The sequence below is a fragment of the Ischnura elegans genome, chromosome 2, assembly GCF_921293095.1.
Source record: "Ischnura elegans chromosome 2, ioIscEleg1.1, whole genome shotgun sequence".
Lineage (NCBI taxonomy): Eukaryota > Metazoa > Arthropoda > Insecta > Odonata > Coenagrionidae > Ischnura > Ischnura elegans.
The window spans coordinates 118,593,061-118,606,813 of record NC_060247.1 but is presented as its reverse complement, the minus strand read 5'-3'; the positions used below and the strand labels follow the sequence as shown (position 1 = coordinate 118,606,813).

The 13,753-nt window shown below is 39.5% G+C and overlaps 1 protein-coding gene across 4 annotated transcripts in view; it reads left to right on the top strand.

Moving 5' to 3' along the window:
- Window positions 1–13,753, top strand: part of LOC124154493 (cytochrome c oxidase assembly factor 6 homolog) — a 127,640-nt gene that overhangs the window by 37,089 nt on the left and 76,798 nt on the right. For 2 of the 4 annotated variants that reach the window (XM_046528266.1, XM_046528267.1), the window contains one exon: window positions 1,467–1,649. The exons of the other annotated variants lie outside the window; for them this stretch is intronic. In XM_046528266.1, the coding sequence (XP_046384222.1) occupies window positions 1,618–1,649 (32 nt within the window). In that variant the 5' untranslated portion in view covers window positions 1,467–1,617. The remainder of the gene's footprint in view (window positions 1–1,466; window positions 1,650–13,753) is intronic. 4 annotated transcript variants of the gene reach the window in all.

Genomic DNA, 13,753 nt, shown 5'->3' with positions numbered 1-13,753 from the left:
ACTAGCAGCTGGCCAGTCGCTGACATCCTTTATGTGATGAGTGTCGGCGGTGCATTTAAACTGCGCTCGGCACAAAATGTACGAATTTTGCCGTCGAAAAGGCAAATTTGCGTAAAAATACCATAAAAGTCCAGTCATCTCATCTATGTCGCAATTATTTGCGCACATCGCATTTATCGCATATGCGATTTTCACGCATCTCTAGTGATGTCGTGTCCGTCCCAGATCTCGCTTTCCTCTCGGTAATCCTCCTTATACAGTTTTTATCAATGTGATATGTTCTCTCCTCGATAGATGGCTTGCCCATCTGAGTCTTCTACTTTTGATATATGTGCCTTTATGCCTGGGTGAATATACCTATATCCCTCTTTGTCCTTTGATGGTTCTGATCCTCCACATTCCGACATCGTTAATAGAACCATAAATTCAGCTTAAAATTTTATTTTCGATCACTGTCAGCTTCTTTTCATTCAGATTTAACGTTGCCCATATTTCTGAACTGTGCTAGATAACAGGCTTTATAATGGTTTTATAGACCAGTAGTTTGGCCTTTCTTAAGAGTACAGTTTTGCCTTTGATAGTCCTCTTTATGCCAAGTAACAACTGTTAGCATTTATTTTTCTAGTGTGTATTTCATTATCAGAAACAAAATATCTTAGGGTCGGCCGACACATGAACAATGTAAGTAACCATTTAAAAGAAGAAAATTTTAAGTGTTAATTATTAATTATGACGTTGTTGGCATTCAATGACAATTATTGGTGTACTTATTTATGTATTTAAGCGCAGGCATCTAGAGAAAAAAATATTCATAATCTCTCGTGACAACTTAATTTAGCGAGCGTGTCCAGACTACCTTTAATCTGAGGCGGATATAACTTGCAATCTTCCTCTTTAAGATAAAGAGATAAATTATCTAAGTCCGTGGTAGGGACACATATTAAAAATCTTCTATAATAATTAAATCGTAATAACTCGAGTCCAATGATGAATAAAATGGTATGGTGAGAAATTATCTTGTTTTGGACTTAATGTTTTTGAATCCATCCAAAACTTAATGAAATTTCATCGTTTATATTTGCTGTGAAATTTAGAAGTTTACGTCATGTAGCCAATTACAATAGGAATTAATATCTCGGAAGCCAATTTTTCGGTTGGCTAAGCAACCATCGCCGTAGGGTGGGGTGGGGGTAAAATCTGTATGAGGGCAGGGTAAGGGTGTATGTATTTTATTCATGAATCGTATTCGCGTAATGTATTTATAAATCAGCATTATTTACAAAAAGCTTGGGGCCTTTTCTTCCAGAGCAATAAGCTACTTCTAAATGAGTCCTAAGAATCGTACATAGCGCAAGACTTTAAAAATATGTATATAAATGTAGTTAGCCTTTAGAACTGAACATATAGTTTTTACGGAAACTAGTAGTATTCATATTTTTGTTTGCATCTCTTAATTTATTTCTTAGGAAATTATGGCTAAAGGCTGGGATGCAATCAACGTAAACTTGTGACGGAAACCGTGTGCCACGAGTGACGTATGACGGAAGATTCCCTCCACGGACGCAATCGACGTAGCGGCGCGACTCCTGGAAAAATTGACTGTCGATAAGCGCAACCATGAATCCGAGCAAGAACGAATGTATACAAAGGTTGGCTTGCTATCTTTTACCTCGTTTGATTAAAATATATTGTACGGAGAAATGGGTGAAGACGGAGCGATGTATTTTAGACTTCTTTAAGTTTTTTTTATCATAATACATTTCATTCAAATTATTTTTGGTCTTCTTGGAACGAAAATTTAATAATTTAAAAAATAGCGGCAAAAAATATTACCTTTAAAATATTATTCATCTTCTCCAGTAGACGAACGTGTTCACAACTCGGAAATATTCTCTCTTTGTACCTTCTATGATTTCCGATAGGTGTCTCCCATTGCCTTTACCAAATTATGTAACGGTTGCCCCTGCTCAGAAGGATGCCCCTCCCCAATAGCTTAGCAATTAAATCCACTGCATAAGCATTTATTGAATAATACTCTCACACAAATTTCATCCAATCACGTTTCAAATGCTTCTGTGAAGAAAAATGGAAGTTGAAAAAACTAAAGTAAACACAATGGGATTTATTGAAAATTCTCCAAATTAGGTACATATTTCAAGATTACGAATTGCCATGTGTTAATTTCACCTTCATACCTGCGAGGGCCTTCTCCATCGATTCCTTTTCCTTAATGTGCTCCTCTATTGATAAATCACATTGAATATCAACTGAGATTCCTGAATCTTTGGCCTGCAACTCTTTCTCAAGATTCAAAATGATATTCTCTTTTTTCTCCAATTCCCAGTCAGAGTTTTGAATTAGTTTATGAGAAACCTCAACTTCATCTTTCAGTTGAGCAATATGAAGTTCCATTCTAGCAATAATTTGGTTTTTATCACTCAGTTCTACCTTCTAAATTGGTCAGGGTATCAGTCAGAGAAGAACATTCCACATATCCATCCTGAAGAGTTTCTTCTAGTTTCTTTATTTTAGCCTCCGAACTTTCCTCCTTAGCTTTCAGAGATGAGTTCTCATTCTTTAGCAATGAATTTTCTTCATCTTTCATGAATGTATTTGGATTCCACTTCAGAATCATTTCTTTGAGATGAGCCTCAGATTCTGCAACTTCGTCAGCCAGTATTTTGACTCCGTAATTACTGGTGGGTTTATGCCTAATCTCGGACATTATTTTTCCATCCTAACTATTGAAGAGTAAATCCAATGTTCTTGGAATTATTCCCGGGGTTTTTTCATTGCCTTGCATTGTAAATGTCTTCCCTGCACTGGTTGTCCCATATGCGAAGAGTAAACCATCTTTTCCCTTCAAAAATTCATTTACAATAGGCAGAAGTGTAACTTCAAGCATCTCTTTTTGGGATGTTTCTGGGCCATATATTCTAGAAAACTTGTACCCAAATGATGTTGATGCCTTGAACTTGATTGATTTGTAAGAATAATCTTCAGGAGGGTATGCAATTAACATGTGCTCATTCTTCATTTGAATATATGCCACTTCACCCTTCAGTAAAGGTTTAATTCTTAGTTAAACTTTAACATGTCCTATTGAAGGTCCCTCCTCTCCTTCCTCTTCGGGTAGGTCACAATGATTTTTTCGGACCTTCTGAGTTCTGAGTCTTTTAAATCTCCGACATCCATTTCGGAGAGTGTACTGTAAATACAAGAGATAAGGATTAACTGTAACAAAATTGTTTAGTTACCTACGTATGATTTGTATGACTGTGTGTTTTTTGTGTTCATATTCCCGCGTGTGAGTCAAGTGATTTAAAATGAATCCGATAGAGGGTGTTTCTATGTGTTTGCGGTGCATTAAGGGTATGAGGAAGGTGACGAGGAAAATGACAAGGTTGAGAGAGAGGAGAGAACGGTTCATGACACGAAGGCGGACGGTCGATTGAGACTGAATTGCAATGATCGCGCGAAGTGGCCGGAAGAGAGAGAGAGCTTCACAGCGAACGACTGGTGAAGCTGCCTTACTTTACTCGGAGTGACGCAGATCCTCCGTGGACATCTCACCGGGTTTACGTAAGCATGTGAAATTCCGAACCAGTGAACCCCTTTTGAAGCAGTTTGTCTGCGAGTGTTCGTGCCACAATTTACGGAGATATTCTCCGTACGAGAGTATCTAGCTGTTGTTCTTTCGTCTCTGACAAGTGTCCCGTCCCTCCATTGATTGTTATTACCAAGTGCACAGTGTCGTTTTTTGTTTTATTAAAAATAACTGTTCAACGAAAAGGATCTCAAGAGAATAATCATATGAATATAATTGTATTTCATACTAATTTATGTTATCTAGCTTAAATTCTTTCACGTTTTCTCATCTCTGTTCATTTGTTTCACCAATCATTGCATAGCATTCTTCACGTCATCAGGGTATGATTAATTTCATGTGTGCAAATGTTTAATTGAAATTATCGAATGAAAGCGTTATCCTGTTCTTATTTCAACTCACATTGCATGGCCCTGCGGTCAAATAGGTGGTTATTTCATTGTTTAGCGTCGTCCCGGTGTGCATACCGCGGCGAAAGGAGACTTTCATCGGGAGTGAGTAATAGGCAAGTAGATGCCCTCGGCCCAAGTTTTTTTGTTCCCATCAAAGAGGCCTTTTCATAGACCGTAAGCTCCTTTCCTGCGTTCTCGGATCTAAAAATATTTCATCACTTCTCTAAAACTTGGTAACATCGCTTTGTTTAACGCCGACGAGGTGCCAAATAAGGAACAAGTCGACTCAATACGCATCCTTTCATACCTTCTACCATCTTCCGATCTATATTATCAAGGATGAACGCCCTCCTAGCAGCACACGCGGGATGAATTTTGCTGTATTCGAGGCGTGGGAGGGGTGGAAGCGAGCGGGGAGAGGACGGGATCGGCCGGCCGCTCTTGTATCCGCGACGCTGAGTGGGCGTTGTAATATATTCTCTTCGCGGGCGCGGACTCAAATTAGACATTTTGTGGCTAAACGGTGGTAGATACGTCAAAATGCACGACATTATTGCCGTGAAAGGGCAATAACTCGGCAAAATCTATAAGGAATGACCATAAAATATTATATTTTTCGAATTTTAGCATTCCCCCCCCCCCCCTAAATTGCATTTGAGCGAGGGTCAGGGGTTCACCTAGAGGTCTCAAATTTTTCATGCCTTATTTTTGATCGGTCCCACAACTTTTTTTCATTGGGCTAGATGGATTTGAAAATAATCGATTTTTCCGATCCGCCCTATTGTACATGTGCGGACCACTTTCAGGGGTGTTCAGGCGGTCGTTGGACGGTGATGCGGCTCGTGTCTCGTAATTGCTAAGCTATTGGGGAGGGGCATCTTTCTGAGCAGGGGCAACGGTTTAAAATAATTTTAAAAATAGCGGCAAAAAATATTACCTTTAAAATATTATTCATCTTCTCCAGTTGACGAACGTGTTCACAACTCGGAAATCTTCTCTCTTTGTATCTTCTATGATTTGCGATAGGTGTCTCCCTTTGCCCAGAGGGATCCAGATTGGTTCTTCGTGAACGAGAAGCGTGAAGAGATGGAAGCTGGCCATGTCTCACGTTCACGTACCACGTTCGCAATCACGTCGGTTATATCCGTACCCCGTATGCTTTCTCGTCGGCGTCCTCTCAGCGTATTGCCGGTAAAGAATCACGTCACACGTTGATTGTGCCCCTGACTTAAATAGTTGAATTATCACGAGTGAATTATCATGAATAGCAACCACCCAGAGCAGTGCAAAATATAAAATATTTTTTATTTTTATAGACGTGTTTCTAATTTTTCACATAACTCAAAATGGCTTCAGTGAAGGTTCCTCTTCCAATTACATTTAATCGCGAGAATTTTCCGTCAGAATTTATTGATTACTGGATGTTCCTCACTCATTCACATACTTGCAGCTCATATTTGGATACTTGTCAGCAGATCTGTGTGAGGATACTGGGCTTCAATTCCAGGACGCTGCAGTTTCTATCCAAGGTGGTTCATAGTTCATACTCGCCGTCATGCTGAGAATGTTTGAGGTAGAAATATTTTGGAGGAGTTGCCTGAGAACGTCCGCGGTGATATTATTTGTGAAACTCAGAATAGTGCTATATAGTCTGTGCTATTTTTTACTCTTTTTTCAAATGTTGGCTGAAGTTATAATAGGTTATGTAAACTTTTATTTTAATCCCATTCAATCAGGATAACTTGCGTTGGTAGAATTTTTTCTTTCGCCTAAAGATGTTATTCACAACATTATAATGGCTAGTCCACTTTTTCGGTGGTTAGTAATTTTTTACCCCATGAGAATATGGGGACGAAATTTTCAAGTCTACGAATATATAGCACCATGGAAAACAAATCAATTGCCCTGGAAAACATAGGCTTCAGAATATTTGTATTGCTACATGAATGATACCGCATGTACAATGCATTGAGAGCGTCCATTAGCTGTTTTAGGTCTGCACAAGAATGGTTGATAGCGTCGATTGCGCGTTATTTTTTCTATAGACGCACCGGAGCCATTCAGCTAAGTTTTCGTTGGGGACAGTTTTTTATTACGGTGGCAGAAGGTTTTCATTTAGGTACTGTGCGATCCCTGATTGAGTGCTTTGTGGAGTGCACTTTAAGCACATCACTCCGTCCGTCAGATTGGATGTTTAGCCGTGGTCGCCTTGGTGACTGTTTTTTGGGAGAAGGCTGACGCCGATTCCGGGATTCTCTTCACCCTTTCTTCCCGTACCCTGCCGCAAATGACCTAAGCTGTTGGTCGCCTTCTTCCAACTAAAAGATGCGGCGAATTTCATCGGACGCGTCCGAGGGTAAGCCAACGCCTACTTTTACAGGGTGGAGAAAAGTTGTGTCACGACATTTTGACGCGGGATAGCTCATGCCATTAGGAACCAAAATTACTAATGATTAGTGATACGTGGAAATCGCGTGTGCGATAAATGCGATATTGATGCGATACACGTGAATAAATTCGACGTAGGCGCGATGACTGGACTTAAATGATATTTAAACAGCAAGTTTGCCTTTTCGATATCAAAATTCTTATATTTAGAGCCGAGCCCGACCCTCGCTACGCCACTGGACGTTGGGCCTAACTGCTTCATAGACGTTTATTCACATGTATTTTCATCGGCAGCCGCTAGAGAGGTTGAGGGAGGAACCTGGTAGCTTCTGCGACGCTAAGCAAGCATTTCGTGCCATCTGCCTAGAAATAACTGAGTTTGGTAATGCTGCACTCCACACAATCTGGACACCAATTAGCATCGTGGATGCGGAGAGGTTTTTCAGCCAGTATAATCTACTTGTGACTGATTGACGCAACCGGTTGAAGGAAGAAAGCTTTGAAACTTGTTCAATGTTGATGTTCAACTAGTGTAAATGATATTCAGGCTATTAATCTCATATTTAATTATTTACGATGCCTTTTAATCCTTAATTTATAATTTTTCTACCCATAATTATTTAAATAATTCCGTATTTTGTCAATTAACTGTTTTCACCACAGTTTTTCGTCATCTAAAAATGATGTAAGAAAAATATAATAAATATGAAAATAAGGAAAAAAATAGATTTTACAAAATGCTTTAAACTGTAATTAAAAGTGCTCTAAAATTAAAATTAAAATTATATTTTCACGTATCTACTAATGATGTATAAGTTGAAAACTCACCATTTCTAAACTACAGAAACTTTGAGCCAAGCGCTCCGATTGGCCGCGAGTTTGCCCTGTTGCCGGATGCTCTGGATAACTCATGACTTGGAATGCGTTGCCTGCGGGAGAGCGCGTCTTAAAACGTCTGGGCCTGCAAACCCAATTAACCGTTCGTCGATTGACTGGCAGCGCCGTGGTTGTACGTTCACGCAAGCAAACTTCCCTCGCCCCGCACTTTTCAAGCGTGATATGCAAATGTGTCGAAAAGGTCTTGCGGTTCGTCTCCACTTCGCGGGTTTAATGAAAGAAAATATATATACATTAACCGTAAATAATTCTCTTATCGTGAGGTTCCAGTGCCCATTTGTCTGCGTTCATCGAGGAAATAAGCTTATTGTGGGATAAATTATTGCGCGGTTAGGCCCATTTTTGAATTGGCGGGAAAATTAGCGTTTAAATTTGAAAGACGCAGTGTCGTAGTCATTTTTTGTACGCTTTTACCCCTGTTTTGTCGGTCCTAATCGTGCGTCATGGAAAAACACGGGATGAAAATTACCGTGCATACAATAGGAAATTTAACGACGAGGAGAGTATGCAAACTGCTCAACCGTTAGTTACGCGGGTTGCGGATATAAGGCGTCGCACAATTCTATTCAGTCGTTGGTGTTGGTAATCACCAACGCCAACGGAAATGGGGCTTTACAATGAATGGGAAAATAACAAGTCAAGAATTAAAATCACTCATGATTGCCTTCAAGATAAATAACATTATCCTACACCGGCATTCCGATAAAGTTTGTTCGTTGATAATACATGGTATTTAATGGCCTAAGATGGAGAACAGTTTAACCTCATTTTGGACACCTTCGCATTGCGAGATAATAGAGCTTGTATAGGGCAGCCGCAGATTGAAACTTTAAAATTCTCTGACATTTCCCTGTCATCAATCCAAATTCCTCGACAAAATTTTTCTATGAAGAAGTAATACGCGGTCATTTCATCATGACTTCAGTGATTAAAGGGTAATTTATTTACCTCTCATATGCTAATATCAACATAGCAGTCAACCGGGGAACGCGGTAAATTTTCGAATGTCTGCAGTTTTGACAATAATGATGCTAAAGACCGGTGTGTGGAAAAAATTAATAAATATAAATAAACGATAAAATTAGCTTCATTACTTCGGGGCGTTCAAATATAAAATTTAGCGTGGACTGGACGCCATCTATTATTATTCTGCAGAACTATTACTTCCGCACACCAGTTATTGAGATTGAGGTGAGGTGTATCTTACCCGTATCGATTTTTTTTCCGGAGGTTACTTCTCTATTCCATCTTTACATACTCGTCATTTTTCCTACTGAGGTGTCTTTATCCTCAGTTCACGGTCGGTGCTAACAAAACGTGAATGCAAAGAGCATGAAAAAATTGAATGCGACCCTTCACGCTCCAAACTTTCATGCTAATTTTCCCGTCAATTCAAAATCGGCCGAACCCCACGCCAATAGGGTAGTTTCCTTCATCAAAGAAAACAAAAGGCATTGATGGCGATTCGTTACCCACCATTAGTGTATTCATAATACACAAATTATTTGGTTTTTGAAATACCGGTTTAGACGAATGGCAAGGGTCAAATTCTATCCTCATTTGAAAAAGGCCAGATTGGCGCCCATGCGATTCCACTCCGCATGACGTCACAGGGACCTAGTTTCTACACGAGAGGATAGGAGTTATGCATCGTCAGAGGCTACCAATGCATGCATGAGGCACAGAGCTCAGGGAAACATGTCTTAATAATCACCTATTAAAACTGGCTAAGGTCGGAAAGTTTTCTTCGCTTGATAAGGTATTAATAAACCTTTTTTAAGCCATGCGCTAACAGGAAGGTACTCAGCTACCCGTTAGCATCCTGCGTCCTATCAGCGGTCAGAGACTCGATCAAGGTCACCTACCAGGCGGGAGGGGGAACCAGAAATGCGTCGCACGGACTTTTTCCCTTCATTCCTACTTACGCGTCGCGTTTTCGCGCGCTTGAAATTTTTCACTTTTCATTTGATCGCGAAAAATAGATATCGTCATTTAAAAATCTAAAAACGTGAAATACGTACTCCAGGAGTAATAATCTTTCGATTTAGGCAATAAAAAAATAATAGGAAACCACCCTATTCCATCATGTTACATGCTAAGTTTATCTACGAGGGTTAGGTTGTGGTTGTCCATAAAGTAACGCACGTATCGCGATGGCTAGGCACTGGGTGGGATTAGCGCCGCTATCTTGTCGTCAGAGTGTTCCTACGCTCCGCACTCAGCCAGCTGGGGTATCTTGCGCATCGTACCTATTCTACTTAGGATATAGTAGGGTGTTAAAATGAGCGCTTCAAATTGAAAATTCCGCCAGTTGCCAAGTGCGAGCTGTGATAATTTTTTTGTATGCGAAAAATTTCAAACCATTTGAAATTATTAGTAATGAAATACACTTTGTTACTTCCACAAAATTCACAGAGTTTCCATTTAATAAAATTATAAAATAGAAACTCCGTGAATTTTGTGTAAGTAACAAAGTGTATTTCATTATAAATATGGAGCCCTTCCACCACGTAAAAGCTTCAAGTTTCGATTTCATTTGAAATTAATCGCTAGATTTGTTATGTGTATGGTCAAGGAATAATCACTCCAAAAATTGACACGCGCAACAAAAAAACAAGGCATCGGGGAACACTCAGCAAGAAAAATGTGTTTATCCACGACAGCGCTCGTCCACACATGGCAATTTGAACCACTGAGATCTGAGACGGTTATGGGTGGGAAAGTCTTCAGTAAACCGCCGCACAGCCCGGATTCGGCGCTGAGGGACATCCGGGACTTAACACCCGTCCCCATCGATGAAGAAGTGGCTCGCTGCGCAACGATTAGACACTGACGCTGAACTGCAAGGCGGCGTATCTAAACGAGTGGTTGAACTCGCTGGCGGCAGAATTCCACCGAGAGGGTATTGAAGGGCTTGCACCACGTCATGATAAATGCCTTAATTTAAATGGCGATTATGGGTAAAAATAGAAAAAAAGTTTGGCTTAAAAATGTATACAAAAAAATTATTACTTTTATTTTTGATTTCAAAACGTATGTTATTTTCTAGACAGCCCAGCGTTGACGCACGGGAACTACAATATCAAGCTTAATGTACCGTCTGGATGCTTTATTGCTAATTTTTTTCTCTATAAATTGGCCTTTAGAATGCTGATAAGTCTTCATTTTCCTCTTATCTTGACCACATATTATTAATGATTAAATAATTCTTGGAGTATAGGTCATATATGATGCAAAAAAGTTGTTAGCCAACGGTTCAGTTTATTTAAAACTATCATCAGGGCTATGAATGAAAACAAGAGAACAAAATAAAATACAATGATATATGTTATTGTTACATAAATAATTTTTACGAAAGAGTTTTTTTACAAAATTAATTTAAAAATTAAGAAGAGAATACAAAGAAATTGACATAACTTAATTTTGCTCATATTTGTTCATTGATAATAGGTAACTAAGCTAAGTCTTCATTTTGGAGTGATCATTCATTTATTTTTTTACCCAATTAGTACGATAAATGCCCCAACGCTGTGAAGCTAATTTTTCGTTGAGCGTTGGCTTTAAATTAATTGATATTTTTTGTATAAACGGGTCTTTACGCAAGGTTGTTCCAGTTGGAGCATAAATTGTTAAGTGGACTTTTCCGCTTGGATCAGTGTCCCTCACTCTGGGGAATTTTCTCAGAATACACTTAATTGGATTCCGTTCGTTCGGCTCAAACCTTGGGAACTCACTCAAGTCGTAAATCCTTCCTCCCGCCCCTTTCTTCCCTCCCTCCCTCCCCACCCACATCTCGAACACATGCACACACCTAGCCACCCACTAGGGGCGGGCGTTTCGATGATCCGAGTCGTGTGATTTGCTTCATGCCGATGAATCGGTCTTTCAAATCTTTCAAAATATAAACAAATATAAACAGGTGAGCACAACTAACCATGTGAACCAAATGAACACAATGAACCGTGTAAATTTAATGAGCATAGCTTATCAGGAGTAGTGATGAGCGGAACTGTGATATTCCAATCACTTCGTTACCTGTGACTGCTACTCATCAGTAACGGTGATTCTTAACTGTGATTGCGATCACCGAGGAGAATGTTTCTTAAATTCCTGCTACTTTGTCCAATTCCTATGAATGAGCTCTCCGCAAAGTGAGCGAATAAACTTATTGAAAATTGAAAAATTAGGCAGAATATTTTTTTGAGGGAAAATGATTTTATATTACGATAAGTAAGCAAATTTGATACGGTAAATTAATTGTTAAGGGACAATGATTAAAATCCCGTCGGCATTTTTTTAACATATTATATTAAATCCGTTAGCTGTTTATTTCGTGAAGAATATCTTATTCATCATAAAAGATCAATAAGACATCCTTTATTATACTGTTGGTAGCAGCCGAAGCTATCTTCATCGTATTCACAGTTGCAGTGATTTCGAGCATTCGATGATATAGTCTCCGGCGGCAGTGATCGGCTACTTCTCTTCAATCACAGGTAGCGATACGTCGCTGATCACTAGGTAGCAGCCTATCACCAGCATGGCTATCATCACCGAATCGCAGTCACAGTGATTTCGAGTATTCAGTCACCGACAGTGATAGCTACTTTTCAGTAACGGTGATTCAATTACAGTTAGCGATATATCGCTCATCACTAATCAGGAGACCACATCATCTCTTTCGACGAAACTCAAGTGATGTCTAAGGCTACCCTATGAAGTAGCAGAACGCCTTAACCTCCGCAAGTTTATGGTTTCCCAGCGTCAGGTTGGTCTTCGCCTCTTTTCTTTCTCTGCAGACCAGTACGTTTGTTATCCTTGCGTTGATATTAAATCTAACTTGAGAGCCAAATGAACTGTAGCGATCAAAAAGAACTGCGCACCAAACGATGGCACGATAAAAAATGACCAAGACGTACAGTAAATCCCTCCTAGATTGCCCTTCGTGGTGCTGTCGATTAAATCGATGGTATACCACCAGAATTTCTGAAACAACGAAATTTTCCAGTTGAAATGTTAGAAGTGTATTTCCGAGATAATAATGTCAAATTGTTGATTGCACAGTTGTGCATACACTGTACATTTTTCACTTGAAATACTTATGCAAGCATTTGCCTGAGGTATTATTTTTTTACTCTTCTTCGTGTCATACGATCCTTGAAATTCTCCAAATGCCAGTAATATATTCGTTATTATTATTTCAAAATATTTAATTTCAAATTTCTATTCAAATATTTAATATTCCAAATTTATTATTCATTTTCAAAACTATCACCTCTTTAGATGAATAATCCTTTCATTTGGGACATTACAATGGGCGAAATTCTTTTCCGTGTGATTCCATTGCCCTAACCGAAATAATGGTACATATATATAATTCACTCCTGCATATACGAGGGTAAACTTAAAAGTAAGGTCTCCAATTTTTTTAAATAATTGAGTATGATATTTATTTACGTTCTTGGATATATCGTTGGAATGGCTCCAGATTTTTTTCGACGTAGTTGCCCTGGAGCTCAATTACTTTACTCATCTGCACGATGAACTTTTGAATCCGGTCGTCATAACAGCTTTCCGTGTCGCTATGATGGGCGTTGATCTCCTCTTACACCTCGTCGTCCGTAGCGAACTTCATTTCTCCGAGATGTTCCTTCAGGGCGAGCAACACGTGGAAATCGCTGGGTGATAATGGTCCAAAAATCATCCCCTTCCTCTTCAAAATGGCCCAAAATCTCTTCAGCACATTCCACGCGCTGCCTCTGGTGGTCTTAGGTGAGCTGTTTGGGTACCCACCTGGCAGAGGGCGTTTGCGCGGCCTAAAAGTAAATTGAAGCACCACTTACGAACGTATTTTTTAGATTACAATATAAACATTTTAGATTAAAATATAAAAATAAATTTTATAAACTACCACGTTTTTCTAAGGATTTTCTGAGAATTAATGTTCTGAGCCGGGCAGGGTATCTAAATTATTTGCTTCGTATACAGCGAAAAATGTCGGGCGCATGTTACACTATAACACTCAATGTATTCGTAGCATCAATTAAAATGTAATCAATCGTAGTTCAGAATAACATGATTCAATTCATGTGGTTCATTGCAATGAATCGTGCGTGATGAACGGTTCACTCATGAACGACACGACTCCTCATCCAGTGGCCTGTCAGCACAGCGGAGTGGCTGGCTCCATGGAGATGGAGGGAAGGTCACATCTGACGACCAAAGCTCTCTCTCCCACGAGATTCTGGATTTTATTGGCGCGGGGAAGTTTGAAATCCCTGGCGGAGCGGAAGCTGCCGGGCGTACATTTAAGCCAACTGCCCATGATTCTCTCTCTCTCGGGAGACGATAGTGTTTTTTTTTTTAAGTTGACGTCCGTCCCTTGGGTCGGCTTTGTGAAATATACGAACGAGTGGAGGGACAGGATATGCTTTTATTTTAATTTTAAAACTAGCAAAAGGCAGTGTCC